The sequence below is a fragment of the Ammodytes marinus genome (genome assembly GCF_949987685.1).
Source record: "Ammodytes marinus genome assembly, chromosome: 9".
In the NCBI taxonomy this organism is placed as follows: Eukaryota; Metazoa; Chordata; class Actinopteri; order Uranoscopiformes; family Ammodytidae; genus Ammodytes; species Ammodytes marinus.
Window position 1 is genome coordinate 19,058,464 of NC_137213.1, and position 20,249 is coordinate 19,078,712.

Here is a 20,249-nt window from a genome sequence, read left to right on the forward strand (position 1 = left end):
GAGCACGCTCGCTCTTTCCCAGCAAATTTCCTAATTCACACTGACTTTCCCACCTTCACACATGGGTAGTCGTACGTACTGTTTGCTGTTCAGGGAAGAGTGACTTGTTCAAAGTCATTTCAACACTCTCTCCTTTACATTCCTCAGTAACTTGCTCACTTCAAAGAAAAACGGGTCAGTCATTCAGTGCGTTTACATTCACATAAGAAACCAGGTTAATGAGAGCCATCAGGTTTTCGAAAATTATTCAATAGGGTTATCTTCGTTAACTGTTAACATTATTTTAAAATAAAGCTTAGCTGTATTTTCAAATTATTTCTTAATAATGTTAACAGTTGTAGTTATACAAGACACTCGCCTTTCATCCGACCGATGTGTTCTTGACATGCACAAGTAGAAAGCTGAATAGAAACCCACCTAACCAGACTTATGTGCCCATGTTTTCTGCCCATTTAGACCTAATGAAGCCAGAATGCATTGTGCACTATTCCCATTGTGCTGCTTGAAATATTCAAGAAAATAAAGAAAGTCAACCATCTGTGCTCACTGAACGCATATTGTGTGACCAGGATTCCTCTTTACTAATGTCTACAATTAGCATCTGATCTGCAGTGCTCTGTATATTCTGTCAACTGTTTTGCATGCTGTAACCTTGGAGACAAGCCATGCAAAGTAGCTGTGCAGGGCTGTCACATTTCTCTTTAGGAGAACAAACTGCCGGTTGTGGCCTTTGGCCTTATTCAAAACAGCACATGAAGACTTTCTTCCCAGAAAAATATACGCCAGACAGTTAGTATTTTTTTCAGTTTTTTTTGTTAGTTATTTCACAACTTGGAAAGATATTGAAATATTGTGGTCATAGGTCAAATCTTTCAATCGTTTGACATGTGTCTTCACCCACACATTTCCTGGGAAGTCTGACAGGGCCTTAATACTGTATCTCGCACAGCCAGACCAAACTACAGCTAGTAGTATGGTCTGGAACCAAATATATCGCTTCGAGTATACAGCGCTAAGACCAGGAAGCCGCAACGCGTCCTTTCAATATAGCGCAACTTGGTGCCCATCATGGACCTATTATAAAAGATGCTGACCACACCGTTAGTGACGTGTGTGTGAACTCCAGCAACATTATGAGCTGGATACTATCAAACCGTATCACACACACACACACACATACTTTCTGTTGTCTCCCGTTCTGAGCGGAGCATAAACGATACAGCTACAGCGGGGAATAGGAAGTGGAGGAGTTTGACACTTTTATCTAGCGGGAGCGTTAAGGTGCGAACACACTACACGCGTTACCCGCGTAAGATTTACGTGCGTAACGCAGCTAAAATGTTGCTTGATCATTTTGTGTAAAAAATGGTTCTACGCGCGTAACGTGCCTAGTCTCCCTCCCGATATTGTATTTCCCCTAATTAACCATGGCTGCGATCAGACCCGACCCGACACAACAGCGTGCATGTCCGCCCAAAAACAACAACAACACGGCCAACAACTGTGCCAAAAGACAAACTGAACAGCACAAATAGCCTAGCATTAAAACAGCATTGCATATTCACGGCAGCTACATAACAAACACAGTTACAGCAGCATCGGTGCACGGCGGCACAACATAAAGCCAAGTAGCCAACATTACCCTACCTGGCTGTGACAGGGGACCGTGACTGGCGTAGATCAACACCGGTGCTTCGCTGTACTTGTTGTGAAAGTCCCCCGGACATAGCCGTCATGTTTGGGTTCATAATATGAGGCGCTAGCCGCCCGCACACGACCGGGTGAGTTAACTAATGCTATACAGCGCTAACTTGTTTTATCGGCTAAAGCACAGCCGCACATATTCACTGAATTAACCAGGAAGTCCATTCTCCTGGTTTACTCTCCCCACGTCTTCTATTCCCGAGCTGCTGTCATACAGCACCGGCTCGGCTGCCTGCAATACATTTTCCTCCTCGGTGTCTCTCATCAGCCTCTGTGTACAGTACACTGTTCTCCGACCGTGCCAATGTATGTGACGTCGGGTGAAGCCCAACCCTGATTGGCCAACGCGGCTAATCGTCACGCGTAGGAGCGTAAAAAGTAAAATTTTTTGAACTCCGCGCGTAGCTGCGTAGGTGCGTATATATGTGGCTCATACGCGGCTAACGCGGCTAAAATGTTGCTTTAGCGCGAGTGACGCATCTACGCGCCATGTACGTGCGTAAACCAATGGTTCCCTATGGAAAAATTGCCGATTTTATACGCGTCTGTACGCGTGTAACGCGTGTAGTGTGTTCGCACCTTTATACTAGTTGTTGATATCCGGTAAGCCAGACTCCTTAACTTCTGAACAACGCTGTACTCCGGGGTTATAGATTTTAATTTTGTTACAGGTTGTTAAAGCGAGTGTTGAACAGCAGAGGGCATATTCCTAAACATAGGAAACATTGTCGGACAAGAATTGTCCTGGACAAGAATGACTAAAAATCTATAACTAGGAATAGATATCCTCAAATGCAATACAGATAGTTCGGGAGCCCATACAAATGCTTTTATCCTGTATTATCCAACAGTATTTTACTGAACAAATCAATTTGAGTTGAATCTCGGTTCCTGCTGTAGCAGCTTGTGAATTTGAATGATTTCGAAGTTGTGATTCTTATAACATTGACACCAATATGAGGTCCTGAAAGCCCACAAGGTGAGCAGGGCTGAAAGTAAAAGGTGTTGGGAATCATTTCTTTAGATATATTGAGTGTTTGTGGTCATTGACACCGAGCCCTCTCCTGATCTCCCTCAGTGGTTCTATTGGTGTTATGATCTCCTGTACCATCCATCCTTCTGTTTATCTTCAAAACACATGTTTTTTTTTGTATTTTTTTCTGAATTCAGTCAAATACCCCTCTCTCTCTCTTTCTCTCTCTCTCTCTCTCTTTCTGCACGGTCTCTGTGTATGTCCCTGTGCCTGTAGTTACTGCCATCACTTTATATCTGTCTCTCTATGTAATTCACATTTCCCCTCGCCCTCGGCTGGGCTCTGTGCCCGGGCCCAGCTACAGTAGCTGTTGGCCGGCATACTGCAGCAGCCCCAACTTCACACTGCTGCAGCCCTGACAGCTCTCTCCAGTGGAGTTACTAAAAGAGAAAAATAAATGTTGACTTGAGGCTGTAATCCTGGTTTAATATTCATTACAGCGTGTAGTGTAGACATGGTTACTGAGTTTCAACAGCTGTTGAGCTCTCACCAGTCTTATGCATTGATATGATCAGTTAATGTCATTCTCTGACCTGTGTCCTTTGATTTTACATTCACTTTTCATGGTGACACATCAGTGTGTGTGTGTGTGTGTGTGTGTGTGTGTGTGTGTGTGTGTGTGTGTGTGTGTGTGTGCGTGCGTGCGTGCGTGCGTGCGTGCGTGCGTGCGTGCGTGCGTGCGTGCGTGCGTGCGTGCGTGCGTGCGTGCGTGCGTGCGTGCGTGCGTGCGTGCGTGCGTGCGTGCGTGCGTGCGTGCGTGCGTGCGTGCGTGCGTGCGTGCGTGCGTGCGCGCGTTGAAAGATGACATAATTTAAAGTGTAGAAGAAATCACCTTGCCGGCAATTGTATAAAAGTATAAAACTGCATTGCAGGTCGTTTCACCTCACTAGTCTTAAGCTGAAAAGTGAGTTGTTGCACAAGCCTAAGGTGCGTGAGTAAATGGAGAGTCATGTCTCAGAAGTCCTTTTAAGGTGGTTAACTCTTTCCAGCCTTGCATAAAGGAACAACGAAAATAGCTGCAATTAAATTAAATACACAAAAAATACAGTTATCATGTGTCATGTTGTCATGCTAACTGTGGGTGAGTGTGTTGTGATTATGCGTCATGTTTGGAAACAGGTTGTTACCACATTACAAAATTTGAATGAGGAAATGTTGCGTTGGGAAAAGAGTGTTGTGTTACAATTCAGTGAAATGTATTTAGTTAACTTTGTTGTCCTATTAGATATTCACTTTGTGTCTAGAGCCATTATCACACAAATACAGCAGTTTAACAGTTACTACAGCATAGAGACATTAACATGCAAGCTAGTGTGCAGTAATGGCAGTCACACACTCCTGTATGTCTAGATGTTATGTTACAGTTGAATTATAGTTTGAAAAGTTGCTTCCTTATACCTTTGACCTGATGTTATACAATGTCCGAAAACTACGGTATTAGGTGAAGTCCTTTCTTTTCAATCAATATCCATTCTTTCAATCAATATGTGTGACAGTTGACACAGACGATATATTGTAATATAAAAAGTACATTATTTGTCCTAATGCCAGTTCACATTGAGCTGCACATTGGCCACTGACTGTTAATATTGTACAGCGATGCAGAAAATGGCAGATGAATGTACGTGGCTAGGTTGCTCAGAGTGAGAAAAGTGACACCAGCATGGTTAGAGCTTTATTGGACTGTGTTCAGACCACACTGGCTCCTTCTCCCTGTGCTTTGCAATGGGGAAAGGTTGCCGGTCCGCCCGCTGTGGGCACTGGGCAGAAGACAAATTTCAAATCTTTCAGCTTTTGGCCAAATATTGACAGGTATTATGGGACGTTTGTCTCATAGCAACAGCAGTAGCCATGACAAGTATCTTTGCCAAACAGCTGTTGCATTGCCAGATAGATAACCAAAAAATGTGTCTGGATCCAAGAGCCAAAGTTGTTTTTAGCTCCAGGCCTTGACATTTTTAGTGTGAGTGCACTTTGTTATTAGCTCGCTGTTTGAAGCGGGAAAGCCATTACACTGCAAGATGGGCATGTCCCTCTATTTAGTCTATCTATAATCCTTTAACTTACTCATGATGATACACTTATGTCCGGCGTTTGACAGAGACGTGAAATCAAGACCGATATTATGTAAGACAGGCTGCTGATAATCATAATGATTCACTTGGCCCTCATACAAGTGTCGATGTCTGCTTCACATATTATGTAAAACAGACAACAGTTTTTTTTACCAATATATAGATATAAAGTTGATCACAAGGAGTTACAGTATTACCTGACCATATACTAAGATTTCATCTTGTGTGTCTGAGAGCACAATGAGCTTTAGAGTTTGATACAAAGTATCAATACATTTAAAGTTATATCAAATGTCTCAATTGAATACAAGTCTTACAAGAAATATGGTCTGTAGAGTCAAATCTACAGACAAAAGGCCAAGATAAACACATACTAACTTATTCTGGATGAAAAAGCCATTTCACTCTGAGACATTTTAGAATAGTTACAGCCACTTAAAACTTTGATTTTAGATCTGAAACACATCTTGATCACATGAATTGATAGTGACTCAATAAAATTTAAAAAATCAACAAATATTTGTATTGCATCACAGATAGGACGCATATCTTTTAAAAAACATGGTCAGCCATGTGGACAGTTTTAGGGTTTTGGAATAACTGGAAAGATTAACATATTATCCTCCCATCCACAGAGTTACAGGAAAATAAATCATCCAGTAATATTTCTAAGGAGTTAAAAATGTTTCTCCACTGATTCAGCGCTGCACTCCATCATATTGTTAGGAGATGCAGCAGAACCAGGGATATTGTCTTTTTTTGTGCTGAATATTCTATTCATTTCATGAAAACTGGTGCCTACATTTCCCACAATCCAGTTCGACTACATATAGTTGGTTAGGAGATGGAATTGTGTTATGCTAGTTGCTAATCGAGCTGCCAGCCTCAAGCAGAGATGAGAACCGGCTACAGAGGTCTGGTAAGCTCATTTCTTTCCAACTCCCGTTTCTTTTTCAAACTTCTTCAGACCCAGCCCAAGAATTTATCAGATTTTGCCCAGCTCCCTCTGGAACCACAAAAGCCTTTATGCAAGTTTACCCCCCCCCCCCCCCCACACCCCTCCCACATATAGCCTACAGTAAAAACTGCCCAAAGACCTTTTAACATACTTTGATGTATATGAGATCAGTGGTTCCCCTTTAACACTCAAAAACTCAGCTAATCTGCCTGTTCACTACAAAGTTCCAAAAAATGAGAAACCACTGATCCACAAGTTTTGGGTATGTTGGCATTTTGTTATCTATCTTTTCTGTACACTTTAAACAAACTGAACCACATTCCAGCAGGGAGCATAGAGTTATTATTTTAATCTGATTTTGTACATTTGAAATGGGCTTTGCTTGCTGTCCCGGGGCAGACACACCGTCATCATTGGTTACAACACAGTTGACCTTCCATGGCATCGTGACTGTGAGCCAGAGAGGAGGATTAACCGTCTGTGTCAGCAGAGGACAGACATCAATTCCCCAGAAGTCAATTGACAATTTGTTCAGATGTAATGAAATGGGTGGCAGACCAACACGTCCCTGCAGTTCATAAAAGCCAGCGGTGATTGCCTCATTTTTGTCTAATGTAAAAGCACAAAAGTATAAAAAAAAAAATAACGACAGCCTGTAATGTTCAGCAACAATTCTTTTTAATCAAAGTTTATCTCCAACTTTTCCATAGCTTCTTTTTCATACATCTGCCTCCCTCTGTGAACAGCTTGTATGATTACCAAACCTTATTTGTTTTTCTTGCCGAGAGAGTGATCCCACTCTCATGTAACGTAAATATGAAGTTACCTCCATTTACTGGTTAGCTTAGCTTAGCTTAGTTTTGTTTAGCATAAAGACTGGAAACAGAGAAAGAGCTAGCCTGGCTTTGTCCAAAGGTAAAGGAATTATCTTACAAGCCCCTTTTTAAATCAACATGTTAAATAATTAGTTTAATAAGGTAAGGTTGTCACCTTACTTAGTCAATTTTCTTTACGTTTGGAAAAAGCCAGGCCAGCAATGCATCTGATGTCTCAAAACATCCAACTATTCCTTTAACATTGCACATTTCCAGAGTGAGTGCACCGATTCAGTAGTGCCACAGCCTGAAAGACTAAATGCCTCGCTAACCTTTGACATCCATTTGGCCGATGTGGAGTCATTGTTCCAGTTTTTGGCTTCAGTGCTATTCTACCTCCTTGCTGTCGGTGTTGTGTTAGACTCGTCCTCCTCACTGCTCTGCCTCTTAAAGCTCTCCCTTTTCTCTCTATTTTCTCTCTTTTTTTAATCTCCCCCACTATTTATCTCCCCATCCACTCATCCCTTCTTGTTCTCCTCCTCCTCCCTCCTTCTCCCTCTCTTCCTTTGCTCTTCCTTTCTGCCCACTTGTAATTTTTCTTCAACCGAGTCCCTTCTTGTGTCTCATCCCCTCCACTCACCTCCTGCTTTATTCTTGTGCGTTACTGACGTCTGCCTTATTATCAAACAAATAAACCAAAAAATAAATAAAAATTAGATACAAATTTTTTAAATGTAACGTAAAATGTTAATGTCGAGTACATCAAAATACAATACACAAATATAAAATATTCTACGCACAAATAGTCTCTGCAACATCTATTTTGATAGGGCTTTTTTTTTAAATATACAAATCAGTCTCTTGTGGGTTCCTTAACTTATAGTAAACTGCAATCACAATTTCAGAAAAGTTCAATGTCAGAGGCTTATATTTAAGAGTATAGTACATTCATATCTGATGAAATGCTATAATTTACCTCCATTTATATCCACCTGCCTCCGCTTATTACAGATAATCATTTCTGACATTACTCAGAAAGAGCCATTTCCAGAAGGCAGTCATAAAACTTGTTTTGTACGGCTGCGGTCTGCACTTAAGGTGAGAGTACAGGTGAGCATTAGTGATAATGACACATATAATACAGTTATATTCTACTCTAAAGAGAAGGGCTTTTCCTCTGCATGTAAATCAACTCATTTCTAAAAGGAAACCGGTGAAGTGGTGAATTAATTACACTCGTGTGAAAAGTTACACCTTTCCGTCTCTTCCCTCCCACCAGTTTTTTCTGCTGTGTTAGTGAACACACACACACACACACACACACACACACACACACACACACACACACACACACACACACACACACACACACACACACACACACACACACACACACACACAGGTAAAGCCATTGAAGGATCAGCCAGGTTTTTATCCCAGTCTGTCTCGGTCAGCTTGATCCCGCGTGTACACGTGCCAGGGTGCGAATGAGCACGTGTGAGAGTTCATGCGTGTGAGAGTTCATGCTTGTGTACGCGTCGATGCACGTGTTGTGTGCTAGTGTGCTTTTCCCACCTTCATTTTCCTTTAATCCTCTGAGGCTCTCTCCTCTCTTTCACCTTTAACTTTTGCCTCCTCCATCTGTTTATTTTTCTCTGTTTTGATCTGCTTTGACCCTCTGATCCTTTCTACCTCAAGTCTCAACCTAACCAGCATTGTCTTTACCTCCCTCTTTGTTCAGTTATATCTGGCCGACACACAAATGTACAGTGAGCTCTGCTAATCGTCAACATAATTAGGTGACCTTGACTAATGATGAGCTGGCTAATCACATCTCTACACGGTGGTCTAATACACACAGTGTATACTATGTTGACATAATAGGTTATTGGTTTCCACATTCTTGAATACTTTTGTTGTCCCCGAATAAATTCACCGACTATGATTTTTTTTCTTTCTGTCTTCTGACCATCCAGCACACATTTCTTTTGTGCCCATTTCTAATGTAACGATACTTTTTTTATGATACAGTTATTTCATGATTTGAAAAAAAAGGTCCACTGAGAACTGTTTATTTCCCATGTACTATCTCTCAAACCGATAGAACACATACTTTCGTGACACAGTGTTGCACTTTGTTACCAGACAATAAACCTGCTTTAATATTTATGTGTGCCGCTAAGAAACAAGCTGTTAACTCAACAGGGACATTTATTATAAAGTCATTGATATAGTGACGATCTAAGCAAACGGTTATCTATTTACAAACCCACATCCTATATCTTATCTCTGTCAGGCTGTGAACAAGTTATCTTCACTCATGTCCTTATTAAAGAAATAAATAACAAATAATAAAAAAGCACACTCGCAAAATGCCACAGTGGATCAACATCAGCAGTTCTCTGCAGATTAAACGAGGATGAAGGATGGTTTTTTATTATGTTTGAAAACCTGCATGTAAGCAGGAATACTAATTGAAGTAAGAACTTAGTAAATTATACCAACAGATTTCCTCTACTATTGGCATCTTTTATGAGTGAGGTCCTCCCTCCCTGCAGTTTGTAACTATCAAGGATGTCTGAGGGTCGGACAAGCTTGCTGCACTCGCTAGCTTCTTCCCTATTTATTACTTGCTCTCCTTTTTCTGCCCATCCTTTCCTCTCTTCATCCTTCTCTCTTTCATCTGCTTTGCTCTCTGTCCTCCTCCCTTTCTTTCCCTACCTCCCATCACATCTCTCCTCTTCCTGTTTCTCTTCTCACTCTCCCAGAGGAGGTGGTAAACAGTGGATTTACAGTAATGCAGGACTGTAAAGAGAGAACAGGGCTTTAAAAAGAAACATGGCTTGTATTACCCACCAACTGCTCTAAAAGCAGCCAGCTCTGCCCACGGTGCCCATCTTTCTGTGTGACACTAATGTGGCCGTTAAAGATCTGACTCACATACCACAGGATCCAAAACCTACCAAAGTTAGCCCTGGACAAATATATTTAAGATGGAGTTTGCTCAGGGAGAATTTTTAGAAAGAAGGATTTTCACACCCTCCCTCGTCTCTTGAATGTGCGTGGGATGCTCTTTATACAACTATGTTCGTTTGCCTTTAGTCCTCCCACCCGGTGGATACATCCTTGTTTTAGTACACAATAGGTTCTAACTAAAATACTGAATAATTATTCTGCACAACACTTCTGATAAGATGTGTCTTAAAGTGTGGATAGTGCATAAAAAAAAATGCCATTGCTATGTCGCACTGTGCCCAGGAAGAGGATACAAGACACCGGAGGTCCAGTAGTTAGGGATAACTTCCCCTCAGTGTCTTTGAAGGACGTTGGTGTTTGGCAGAGTTGGGGCGTCTCGTGTTTTTGAAAAAGGAGGACACTGCGCTCAAAGAGTAAAGCTACACCTCCGGCTAATCCTCTTCTTTGTTGTGTTGTCTTTTGTTTTGCGACTGAGTGCTGAATACGCTTGTTTTGTTCGGTTTGCCTCTTTGTCGTGGCATTAGGAATGACTTTGTAAGTACCTTCTTTAAGAAGGCTGTTTGTGTTCAGAATTTTCTTTATCGTCATTTTAAACATAATGAAGCTGCTTTTACTGCGCTGCTGTACTGTCTCAGTAGATCTGTATTCAAAGGGGTTTTTGGCGCTAATCAAGATGAGTCACTGGTCAGCATGCAGTTCAGTAGGGCTCTTAAGGTCAAGTCAAATAATAAGGGTTAGGTGTGTGTTTGATAGAATTTCTTATTTACTAAATACATCATTTTAATATCCTTGATCGTTTGCCTCTGCCCCCATCCAATGAAATTTCGACCCTTACACATGAGTTCCTCCTCAAAGATAAACAATAGTTTTTATAGGTCTGCCATGATTTGAGCCGTAGGAAAATGTCCTCTCATTTCAGGGCTGACTCCAAACCTTTGAAGGATTTCAGTAGCCTCTATTTTTTTTACCTTTGCCTTTCTCAAATTATTAGTTGGTATGTAAATACAAGCAGTCCTACAACAACTTTGAAATGAAATAGCGTGAAATTGGCAAGAGTGAGACTTATATCAACAGTCTTTGCTCAAAACATCTGTATGTGTTGTACATTGCATGATTAGAGTTTTTTCCTCTATTTTCTTGATTTATTGGAGATGTGTTTAAGTTTGTCAGTTTGATTTCCACTATCCATGACCTTGCATATAGTGTGTGCGCTCGATGAGTCTGTTTTGCTACGTGACAACATGTCGGCCAGACACGTTTGTGGATTTCCCTTGTGTAAATGTTTGCTATTTTTCTTTTACAGAAAATCACACGCCCAGTGGGGCGTTAGTCACTTTATGGAGCTTTTGGTCATTTTGAACATCCAAGGGATTACTCTGTGTTTTATGCACACACACACACACACACACACACACACACACACACACACACACACACACACACACACACACACACACACACACACACACACACACACACACACACACACACACACACACACACACTTTTACCAGCGAGCCCCGGGATTGTACATTAGCCCAGATTTGACCACTGTTGTCTTGCGAAGGCCTTTGTTATTACAGTTTTGTTCCATTTTCATAATATATTGACTTTAATTAAAGGATTACAGGATTACATGCTCCTCTAAAATTCTTCAACCTCTTGGGCTTAGAAGCACTTCCAGAAAACCCACTGCATATTGATAATGAAAAAAAATCATTGTCATCATGTCTGAACGCACACCTGCCTCTCCTTTTTCTCTTGTTGACATTTTGGATGGTAATAAAGCATTCACCCCACAAGCGATGATGAGTCTTAATGTGTTAGAGAAGATCAAACACTCTGACCTAGGAGAGTAGAAAGAGTGGAAAATAGATGAAAAGAGGAGTGTGAAAGAAGGTGAAGAAAGGCAATGAAGAGTGGAGTGTTAGGCCTGCGTTCTTCTTCTTTGCTGGTGTATTGTTACAGATGAGATGTATCTGTGACAGGAGGAAGGGAGGAAGACTTGAGAGACAGAAAGAGGAGAGGATCATGTTCCCCTGAGCACATCTCTCTTCCTCAAGTGACGTGCGTGTTTTTTTCATCTCTGGTTAATGCCCTGAGACATTACACAGCACATTTTCTTCAAAGTAGCCTATAAAATCGAATGAATTTTTTTACTTTGTTGCTAGGAAATCCGTTTGTTTTGAATATATTTTCTGCAGTGCCAGGGGATGTGAGTTTTATGGTTGTGAACTTGTGACGCACTGTCGGTAGCATCATTTGATTGGTCCAATACCTGCACAGACAATAGTTTGTTTTAATATTTTAATACTAGGGAGCTGGTGCCGTAAGCCTTTACTCAGTCCCATCCCTCATTTCAGTAGTAAAACTTCTCCGTGCTTCGTATGTTAGTTACTCTGCAGGTGTTGAAATAATATGAACCAAAACTAGTTTCTGGTTGGAATCATTGCTAAAATTAGCAAGCTAAGCTAACTATAATTGGGAAGTTAGAATTAAACATATAACATTAGCTTCCCCTTTTCTGAATGGAAGCATGTCTTTGAACGAAATGGCCTCCAAAATAAAGGTTGAAACTAACAAAGGTCCCTGTTTCAATACACTTTACAGTGCCTTAACATGCTGTCAAAGTTTGTCTGCTAGCGATTTTGTTTTGACAAACATGTCCAGAAAAATAACTTTTTCCTCTCTTTGCTGCCTTGCTATCACCGTTTAAATTTCCTAACTCAGATATCAGTTTGACTTTCGAGCGTTTCCTCTCCTCCACTGCCTCCTTTTCCTTAAGTTTTTCCTTCTAAAGTCACTGATCATCTGTCATGCTTTATTTAGCTCCTTCCTCCTGACCCTATCCCTCAAGTCAATTTTTATATCCATCATAAAAGTGATGCTGCCGGTGCCGTTTTTCACTCTCTCTCTCCCCCATTATCATTGTCTGTAGACAGTAAACCCGGCCCGACACTGCTGTGCACTGCATATCATTGCCGGCGTCTTCATGTCACATTGCGTGCCCCTATTACTTCTTGTTTCCACCGCAGCAGAGCCGTGGTCACAAATCATGTGCATAGAAAATGTCTCATCAGGGTCCAAAGTTCTTCACTTCGCAACTGCTATCAATCTGACATTTCCCCGTTGTCTCTCGTCAGTAAAAATCTTCTCACAGATTTCATAGAGGTTTCATATCGATGGATGAATTGCAGTAGATTGTGGAGAAAAACAACAGTTTCCGGTTTTATTCCCAGTGCTACTAACAAGAGTGCAGAAGCTAAACATGGAAGAAGAGAGGCACTTAGCATGATTCTTCATAATCTCTTGCAGACATCTTTTACTACAGTAATGCACCAGTATTTCTCCCACGGGGGTCGTTTAGGACCCATCTTGCAGTTTAGATAACAAGTTTAAATGCAGCTCGGCAGAGATCAGTTGAGGGCAACGGACAATATCTGACCTGAGAACATTGTTGTTTTATTGGAAATGTCACTTGTCGCAAAATAGTCCCAGTTCCAGTCTGAGGCTCTGGTATCTACAGGTAGAGAGAGAGAGAGAGAAGTCATGATATTCAGTCCTGAAGCATTTTGTAAGCTTAATTCTTCTTTATGCACTGAATGTGTAATGAGGCAGGGGTGAATGACCTGCCTCATTATCTCCCCATCATTAGCTTGATAGAAAATGTTTCATTAAGAACAAATCTACATGTTAATGCACTGAGTATTGATATAAAAAGTTATGATGTAGCCCAGCTAATTGCTAACTACTTAATACATTACAAAGCCATTCTTAACATCTGGAGGGGCAGTGGATGATTAATGTGTGGACACCATTCAACTTAGATTGAAGAGAAGCTTCTGGATCACCTAAAGCTATATACACCTATTATGAGCCGCCACCTGTCTGACGCCCACATTATTGATAAGTTACATTGCATATACTTAATATACTGTAAACACACAAATCACATTAACAATGGATCAAATGCGTGCTTGTAAAAAGGGGTCGCTGTATGTCTCGATGGTCATTTTAGCACTGCCAACACTCTGATGCAAAACAATATATATGGACACAGTTAACGACAAGCTTTGAGAACATAGCGAACTGTTTTACAGCTTAGAGAGCCCAAGGAGCTGGTGGAGACCAAAGCAGAGCTACTATGAGAGTGAATATCGTACATACATTCATCAGGTGGCCAAAAACACCGTAGCCATATAAATGCTTAGGATGGTAACAATTTAGCGAAAATGTGATTTGTCAGTGTTTTTTAACTTATTCCTGCTGCCCCATTAAATGTCCCAAAATAGCTAACAAACATGCAATGCATCTTTTAAGACAATCTTCACATCAAACATGGCTGCTTTGTGGCTGCATCAAGCTAAAGACTTAAAGAAGCTATAATAATACATTAGCTTATCATTAGAATTCATTATAATAAAGCACAGATATGGGCGCCACAGAATGTATCCCAGATATTATCTTGCAGACACAGCAGTGCTGTTTTGGATCGTGTTATTTCACTAACTGAGGCTAATTAAGCCTCTACTTTGCAGTACAACTAGTCTACTTTTCACAGTAATTATTATAATGTTCTCCAAAGTGTTTTTCTCCAGAGGGGAAGAAATAAAGAGAGTTGACAGTGGCTCCTTCCTCTCTTAACTCGACTCCACAAAAACCTCTGAGCGTGCTCAAATGGATTTGATTGTGGTGCATATTTGCTCCCCCTTGATGGGTTCACAGTTCACACATGACTTACTCACTAAGATTCAAAAAAATGTTTTAGCCACAATTACCTTTAATTGTCTTGTGACCTTTCCACTCAAATAACTGCTTTCCTCTCCAAGTAGGCAGAAGAAATGAGCACTTTACTGCAGAAGAGCTAATGAACTGTGCGTGTGTGTGTGTGTGTGTGTGTGTGTGTGTGTGTGTGTGTGTGTGCATGCGTGTGTGCGTGCGTGCATGTATGTTTGTGTGCCTGTATAAACATCATACGTTGTGTGTCAGAGCGTTGACCAACATGTTTTTTTTGTGTAGTTTTAATACTGCCTTTAATACCGATTTCAGGTAAATTAATACTTTTGGCTAGAGCAGGTTTTGCTTAGAGTCAATCAAAAGTGGGTATCTGTTAACAATTTTTGTTTCTGGTCACTAGCCATAGTAAAGCCAGCTTAGCGTCACTGTTTATTTTTGTTGGCTCTATATTTAGAGACTGTACTGATAGAGTGCTCTGTATTTCACAAGCCACTGATAATCTGAGACACTTTTTGATATTAGAGCTGAAACAAATAGTTGAATAATTGATCAGTCAAAAAAGTTTAATGCTTACTAAAATCAAACTTACCAAACCAAAAAGATTGTAATTATATCTGTGTTGTGTCTGTGACTCTTTTCTGAATTTCAATAGACTTAACAAATAATTCAATTTGACTTTAAAATGGTATGCAACTCATTTGGATCTGAGCCACCGTCCCAGCCGCCGAGCAACAGCAGTCATCTACTGTATATCCTATCAATGTGATGAGCGCAGCTCTCATAATCGCAGCATAATTGAGCTTCAAACAAAGGGCAAACTAAAAATCAACACGGCAGACGTGTCATCTTGACTGTGCACCAGTGAAGAACTGTGTGTGTGTGTGTGTGTGTGTGTGTGTGTGTGTGTGTGTGTGTGTGTGTGTGTGTGTGTGTGTGTGTGTGTGTGTGTGTGTGTGTGTGTGTGTGTGTGTGTGTGTGTGTGTGTGTGTGTGTGTGTGTGTGTGTGTGTGTGTGTGTGTGTGTGTGTGTGTGTGTGTTGGATGATGACCATTAGTGTGACCCTAACATTGCAAGGACAGTCACATGTATAGCGGAAGTGTTTGTGTGTGTGTTTGTGTTTGTAGAGGCTTTGTTGTCCTTTCTGCTGTTGGACTTAACCTTGAACACACTCACACACAACCCGCACACAGAAACAGACACACACACACACACACACACACACACACACACACACACACACACACACACACACACACACACACACTCAGTGTTGCAGCTACAGAAGCAGGTGGTACAGGACTTCCAGAATGACATTGGGTGACGGCAGTGTGTGTGTGTGTGTGTGTGTGTGTGTGTGTGTGTGTGTGTGTGTGTGTGTGTGTGTGTGTGTGTTTCTTTTCCCAAACAAGAACAGCAGGGAGGGACAGACTGATAGACTGGCTGTGCTGTGATATCACTCAGGATCCTCGTGAAGCACTTCACACTTCCAGAATTAGATACGTACCACTAATTACAGCCTGATGAAGATAATATCATCATGAGGTGTATCTCCACTTAACACACACACATTACACATCAAGGCATCAGAAATCTCTTGAGTTTTTTTGGTCGTTTATAACCTGCTGCTCTGCTCCTGTTTGACCTTGAATTATTGTTTTCGTTCCTCCTATTTACTTTGACTCACATTTGCTGTAGATTCACACTATTACACATCCTATTTGACTGTTGAAAAACAGTTTTTTATTGTACAGGCATTTGCTGATATACAAGTTGATATTACAGAGAGTAAAAAGTTCTGATAATCATGTATTGATTACATTTTTTTACAATTGGTTCAAATGTAACAGTGTGAAAATCAAGCTGTAATTGCTTTCTGGTGGATAATCTATGTAATGGACGGTGACATTGCTTCTTAGTTATCGCGATCATTTCTGATTGCAATCTGGCTTACCTCTGAAATAGCTGCCAACATATGGCAATTTGACCAAAACTGAATCCTTCAAATGTATTCAGGTTTGAGCTTTGCGAGTTACTGATCTCCATTCACTACAACATTAAGATGCTGCCCAATTAATGCTCACACTTCACCTCGCCTCATGAGAAGATAAGCAGCAAAATATATGAGATGTTAATTAAATATGACTTTTTGAAAATGTTTAATGTTAATTTATACTTTTTCAATTTGCTCCGAAAAGGCTGGAGGTCACGATGCAGAACTGTAAAGCCGACGAGCTTAAAATACTGAAATGGACGGGATAGGAGGGGTATCAGAAAAATAATTCACTCACCACTCTGTTAGTCATGTTGGACTCCAAAAACACTGCTAGTATTACATTCCTGGTCCTCTTGTATCCTTCGAGTAGTGTTACAGATTGATATTTAGACACATAAGTGACCTTAAGCCCAGTATAAACGCATGGCAGCCAAAAGTTTCAAATGAAAGCAGACGTTGGCAACAAATAAGAAGATGCTACCTCATATATCAGTGTTTTCTTTGCTCCTCTTGCCAAAATGCAGATCCAAAAATGGAAACAAACAATGAAATCTGACCCCAGATCTGTTCTGAGGGAAATTAAGCTGATGTATTGATTGGCCTCTAGTACGTTTTGGTGACGTTTGTCTACAGTTTATGGGTTTTAAACATACAGTAGATTGTAATAGGTAGATGAATGTGCTCGTTAATGCAATTCATATGACTATTAGAAAACTACAATAAGATTCAGACAAGTTTCCCCCTCCTTCCCGTGTGTGTGTGTGTGTGTGTGTGTGTGTGTGTGTGTGTGTGTGTGTGTGTGTGTGTGTGTGTGTGTGTGTGTGTGTGTGTGTGTGTGTGTGTGTGTGTGTGTGTGTGTGTGTGTGTGTGTGTGCGCGCGTGTCCTGCCGCTCAGACCGCAGCCTATCGTATCTGTTACCTCCTTAACCCTGATGTGGAGCTCAAGGTCAAGGGAAAGGCTGATCCAGGAGCTCACAGCACACAGGGCAAAGTCAACATTTCAAACAAACAGAGAGATTTGTCCCAATCTCAAAAATATTCTTTGGAAGTAGTACAAAGTCGGGATAACTGAAAATGTTTGTATTTGAATAGAAACGTAATGTGACTATTAAAGCTATTATGGTGGTGTGTGTGTGTGTGTGTGTGTGTGTGCGGGTGTGTGTTTCTCTGTGTGTGAAGAGTGGGTTTAAATATTTTAAAGGTGTACGGTGCCTCATCACTCTCTCAGCCCTCTATTCTGTTTCTCTTTCATTCATGCATAACAAAAAAATTACGATGTATTATGCATCATGTATTAAAGGCTGAGGTGCAACTGCATCACCAGCAGCCAAAACAGACATCCCTTTGCAAACAATGCACAGGCCATTTTTTTTTTACCAAAGTCTTATCTCCTAACTTCTATCTTTGTCTCTCTTTGTCTTTTTCAGCCGAGCCTCTTCCTCTGATGGACTTGTGTCGGCGTGCGGCCCGCGTGGCGTTGGGCCGGGAGCGCCTCCAGGAGATCGAGAGCCTCCCTCTGCCCCAGTCACTGAAAAATTACCTCCAATACCAGTGACTGACTGGCAGCAAAGCACACTGGGAGTTATACCAATACGACTATGAACCAGAACCACCGGGGAAAAGTCTCTAAAGATGGATGAATAAGAGGAAATGTATTAAAGAATGCAAAAAGCGCTGATCCTGGATGGTAGAACGTGCACACTGAGAGCGCGCTATGTCTCTACAAAAAGGTGGATTTATTAAAAACAAAAAAAAAAGGGAGGAAGAGATGGTGGGAGAACTAACTGACAGATGGATAGAAGACCACGCTTTCCAACAACAGAACAGGACAGCACCAGCTTCTTTTCAATTTCCAGCTGCTTTTTTCATTAGTTTTTTGACTTGAAATAAATTATTGACAATGGTGGTGTCCCATCAGCGTCTCACTCATCCCGAAAGAAAGAAAGAAAGAAAGAAAGAAAGAAAGAAAGAAAGAAAGAAAGAAAGAAAGAAAGAAAGAAAGAAAGAAAGAAAGAAAGAAAGAAAGAAAGAAAGAAAGAAAGAAAGAAAGAAAGAAAGAAACCCATCCCTGTGATGGCAGGCCGCTGGGGTTCAGGTGACAGAGACGGTGTTTAGACGACCACCGCCACCTAGTGACGGGAACACAAAACTGCGGAAGAGAAAGCACACTAATCCAATCCTTGGAGGCCTTTCTGACACATTAGTCAGTGACTTTATCATTGTCTGTTGTCACCATATAGTGCGTATTCATGCCCCCCCCCCCCTCCCCCTATTAGCACAGGAGGCAGGCTGCGGAGCACAGATTGTCCAAGAGTATTTTAGCACTGTTTGTGATATGAATCTGATTGACTCTGGGCCCCGACCAAAAGCTCACATCACACACAAAGTAGATGGACTGAAAGGTGTTAAGGTGCAAAGCTTCGTAAACAAAAAGCAAAAAAAAAAAAAAGCATGCAGAACTTATGCTGACATTTGGTGAGAGTCAAGCCCTTTTCAGACATGGAAGAAAAAACGTTTAGCAGTTAAAGTGACGGCTTATATTCACAATGTTCTTACTATTAGCAGCTGGTGTGTGAAAAGCTGGCAAATTAATGATATGACTGAAGACAAGTGTGTCCATTGATGGATTTCAAAATGTTTTTTGCCGCTTTATGACCATTGGCATGAAAGAAGCTCCCCGTCCCCACTCATCCACTGCATCTTTCAGTAGTTTCCTTATTTATTACGTTTATTTTATTATGCTGCGATGTTGTATATGAACCATTTTTATATTACCTTTTACATTTCCCACATGCATTAATTACACTTGAAAAAAATAAGGTCTGATGTTAATGTTCATGTACAAACAAACGTTTGCAGAGTCTATTCAAACATGAGAACAATCTCAACATGGTGGATGCTTATTCATGACATCATCAGTTTTTTTCCAAATGAGCATAGCTTTTTCTAAACAGAAGGGCAAATACACAAATCTCCAATACGACTGTTTGTTAACTTTGACATCACGAGGGGGAGGCTTAATGTGAAAATACTTCTAAGGGACATCTTCATTTGAGGCAAATCCTTTTTATGTGCTGCTTTCAATGTGTTGCTATACATTTACTATACTTTATTTATTTGACTTAATGTCTGAAAAGGGCTTTTTTGGAAAGACAACAGTGCTCGCTGATTAAAGTGTTTAATTGCTACTGAGAGTGACTTCCGCTCGGGACACTAAATCATGTATTACGATGTCAAGTACAACCAAAGTATTTCTTCTTCAGCCATGGAGTGTGTGTGTGAATGTGACTATTGGTCGCGGCCCGACGCAGTGGTAACTATTGCTAACATGCTGTTGGCAGTGAATGAAGAGCCTCGCCTGCTGTTGTAGCACCCTGCTGTAGCTCACTGGTACCAGATCTGTCAGCCCTCCGCACAAATGTCTTAATGACAACAAACAAACAAACAGGAAAAAGAGCAGACCTGTGTCAGAGTGTCACTGGATCTAGAATGATGGTTGGAGTAGGAACATTACTGCTACTGCAATGCCATAATAGGATGCAGAAGACCAATGTGCGCGAACACACACACACACACACACACACACACACACACACACACACACACACAGTAGACCAATCATGTTTCCTTTCCTAAAAAAAATGCTTTAGTCACCTTTTCTTTTCTTTTTCTACTTCTGAGTTTGCAGTCTACTTTATTATAAATAATAATATTGTGAGTGTGGAGTCTGATTCTGATGACGGTAGGATGATGATGATGGTATGATGATGATGATTATTATTTATAACAAGCTAGTTCTATGTTTGATTGTTTTTTTACCTGATCATTGATGGTTACATTCAGGTGAAAGAAAGATGCTGGCGATGAAGGGAGAGAGACATATAAAGTTGTTTCTTCAATGCTGCTTTAATTATTATTATCAATATTATTATTATTATTGTTATTATTGTTATTTGTG

The 20,249-nt window shown here is 40.8% G+C and overlaps 1 protein-coding gene across 3 annotated transcripts in view; it reads left to right on the top strand.

The window, feature by feature from the left end:
* LOC307254905 (SPRY domain-containing SOCS box protein 4-like) overlaps positions 1–20,249 on the top strand; it is a 77,477-nt gene extending 57,228 nt beyond the window's left edge. For all 3 annotated transcript variants that reach the window (XM_080033466.1, XM_080033467.1, XM_080033468.1), the window contains exon 3: positions 17,719–20,249. In XM_080033466.1, coding sequence (XP_079889592.1) covers positions 17,719–17,846 — 128 coding nt within the window. In that variant the 3' untranslated portion in view covers positions 17,847–20,249. The remainder of the gene's footprint in view (positions 1–17,718) is intronic.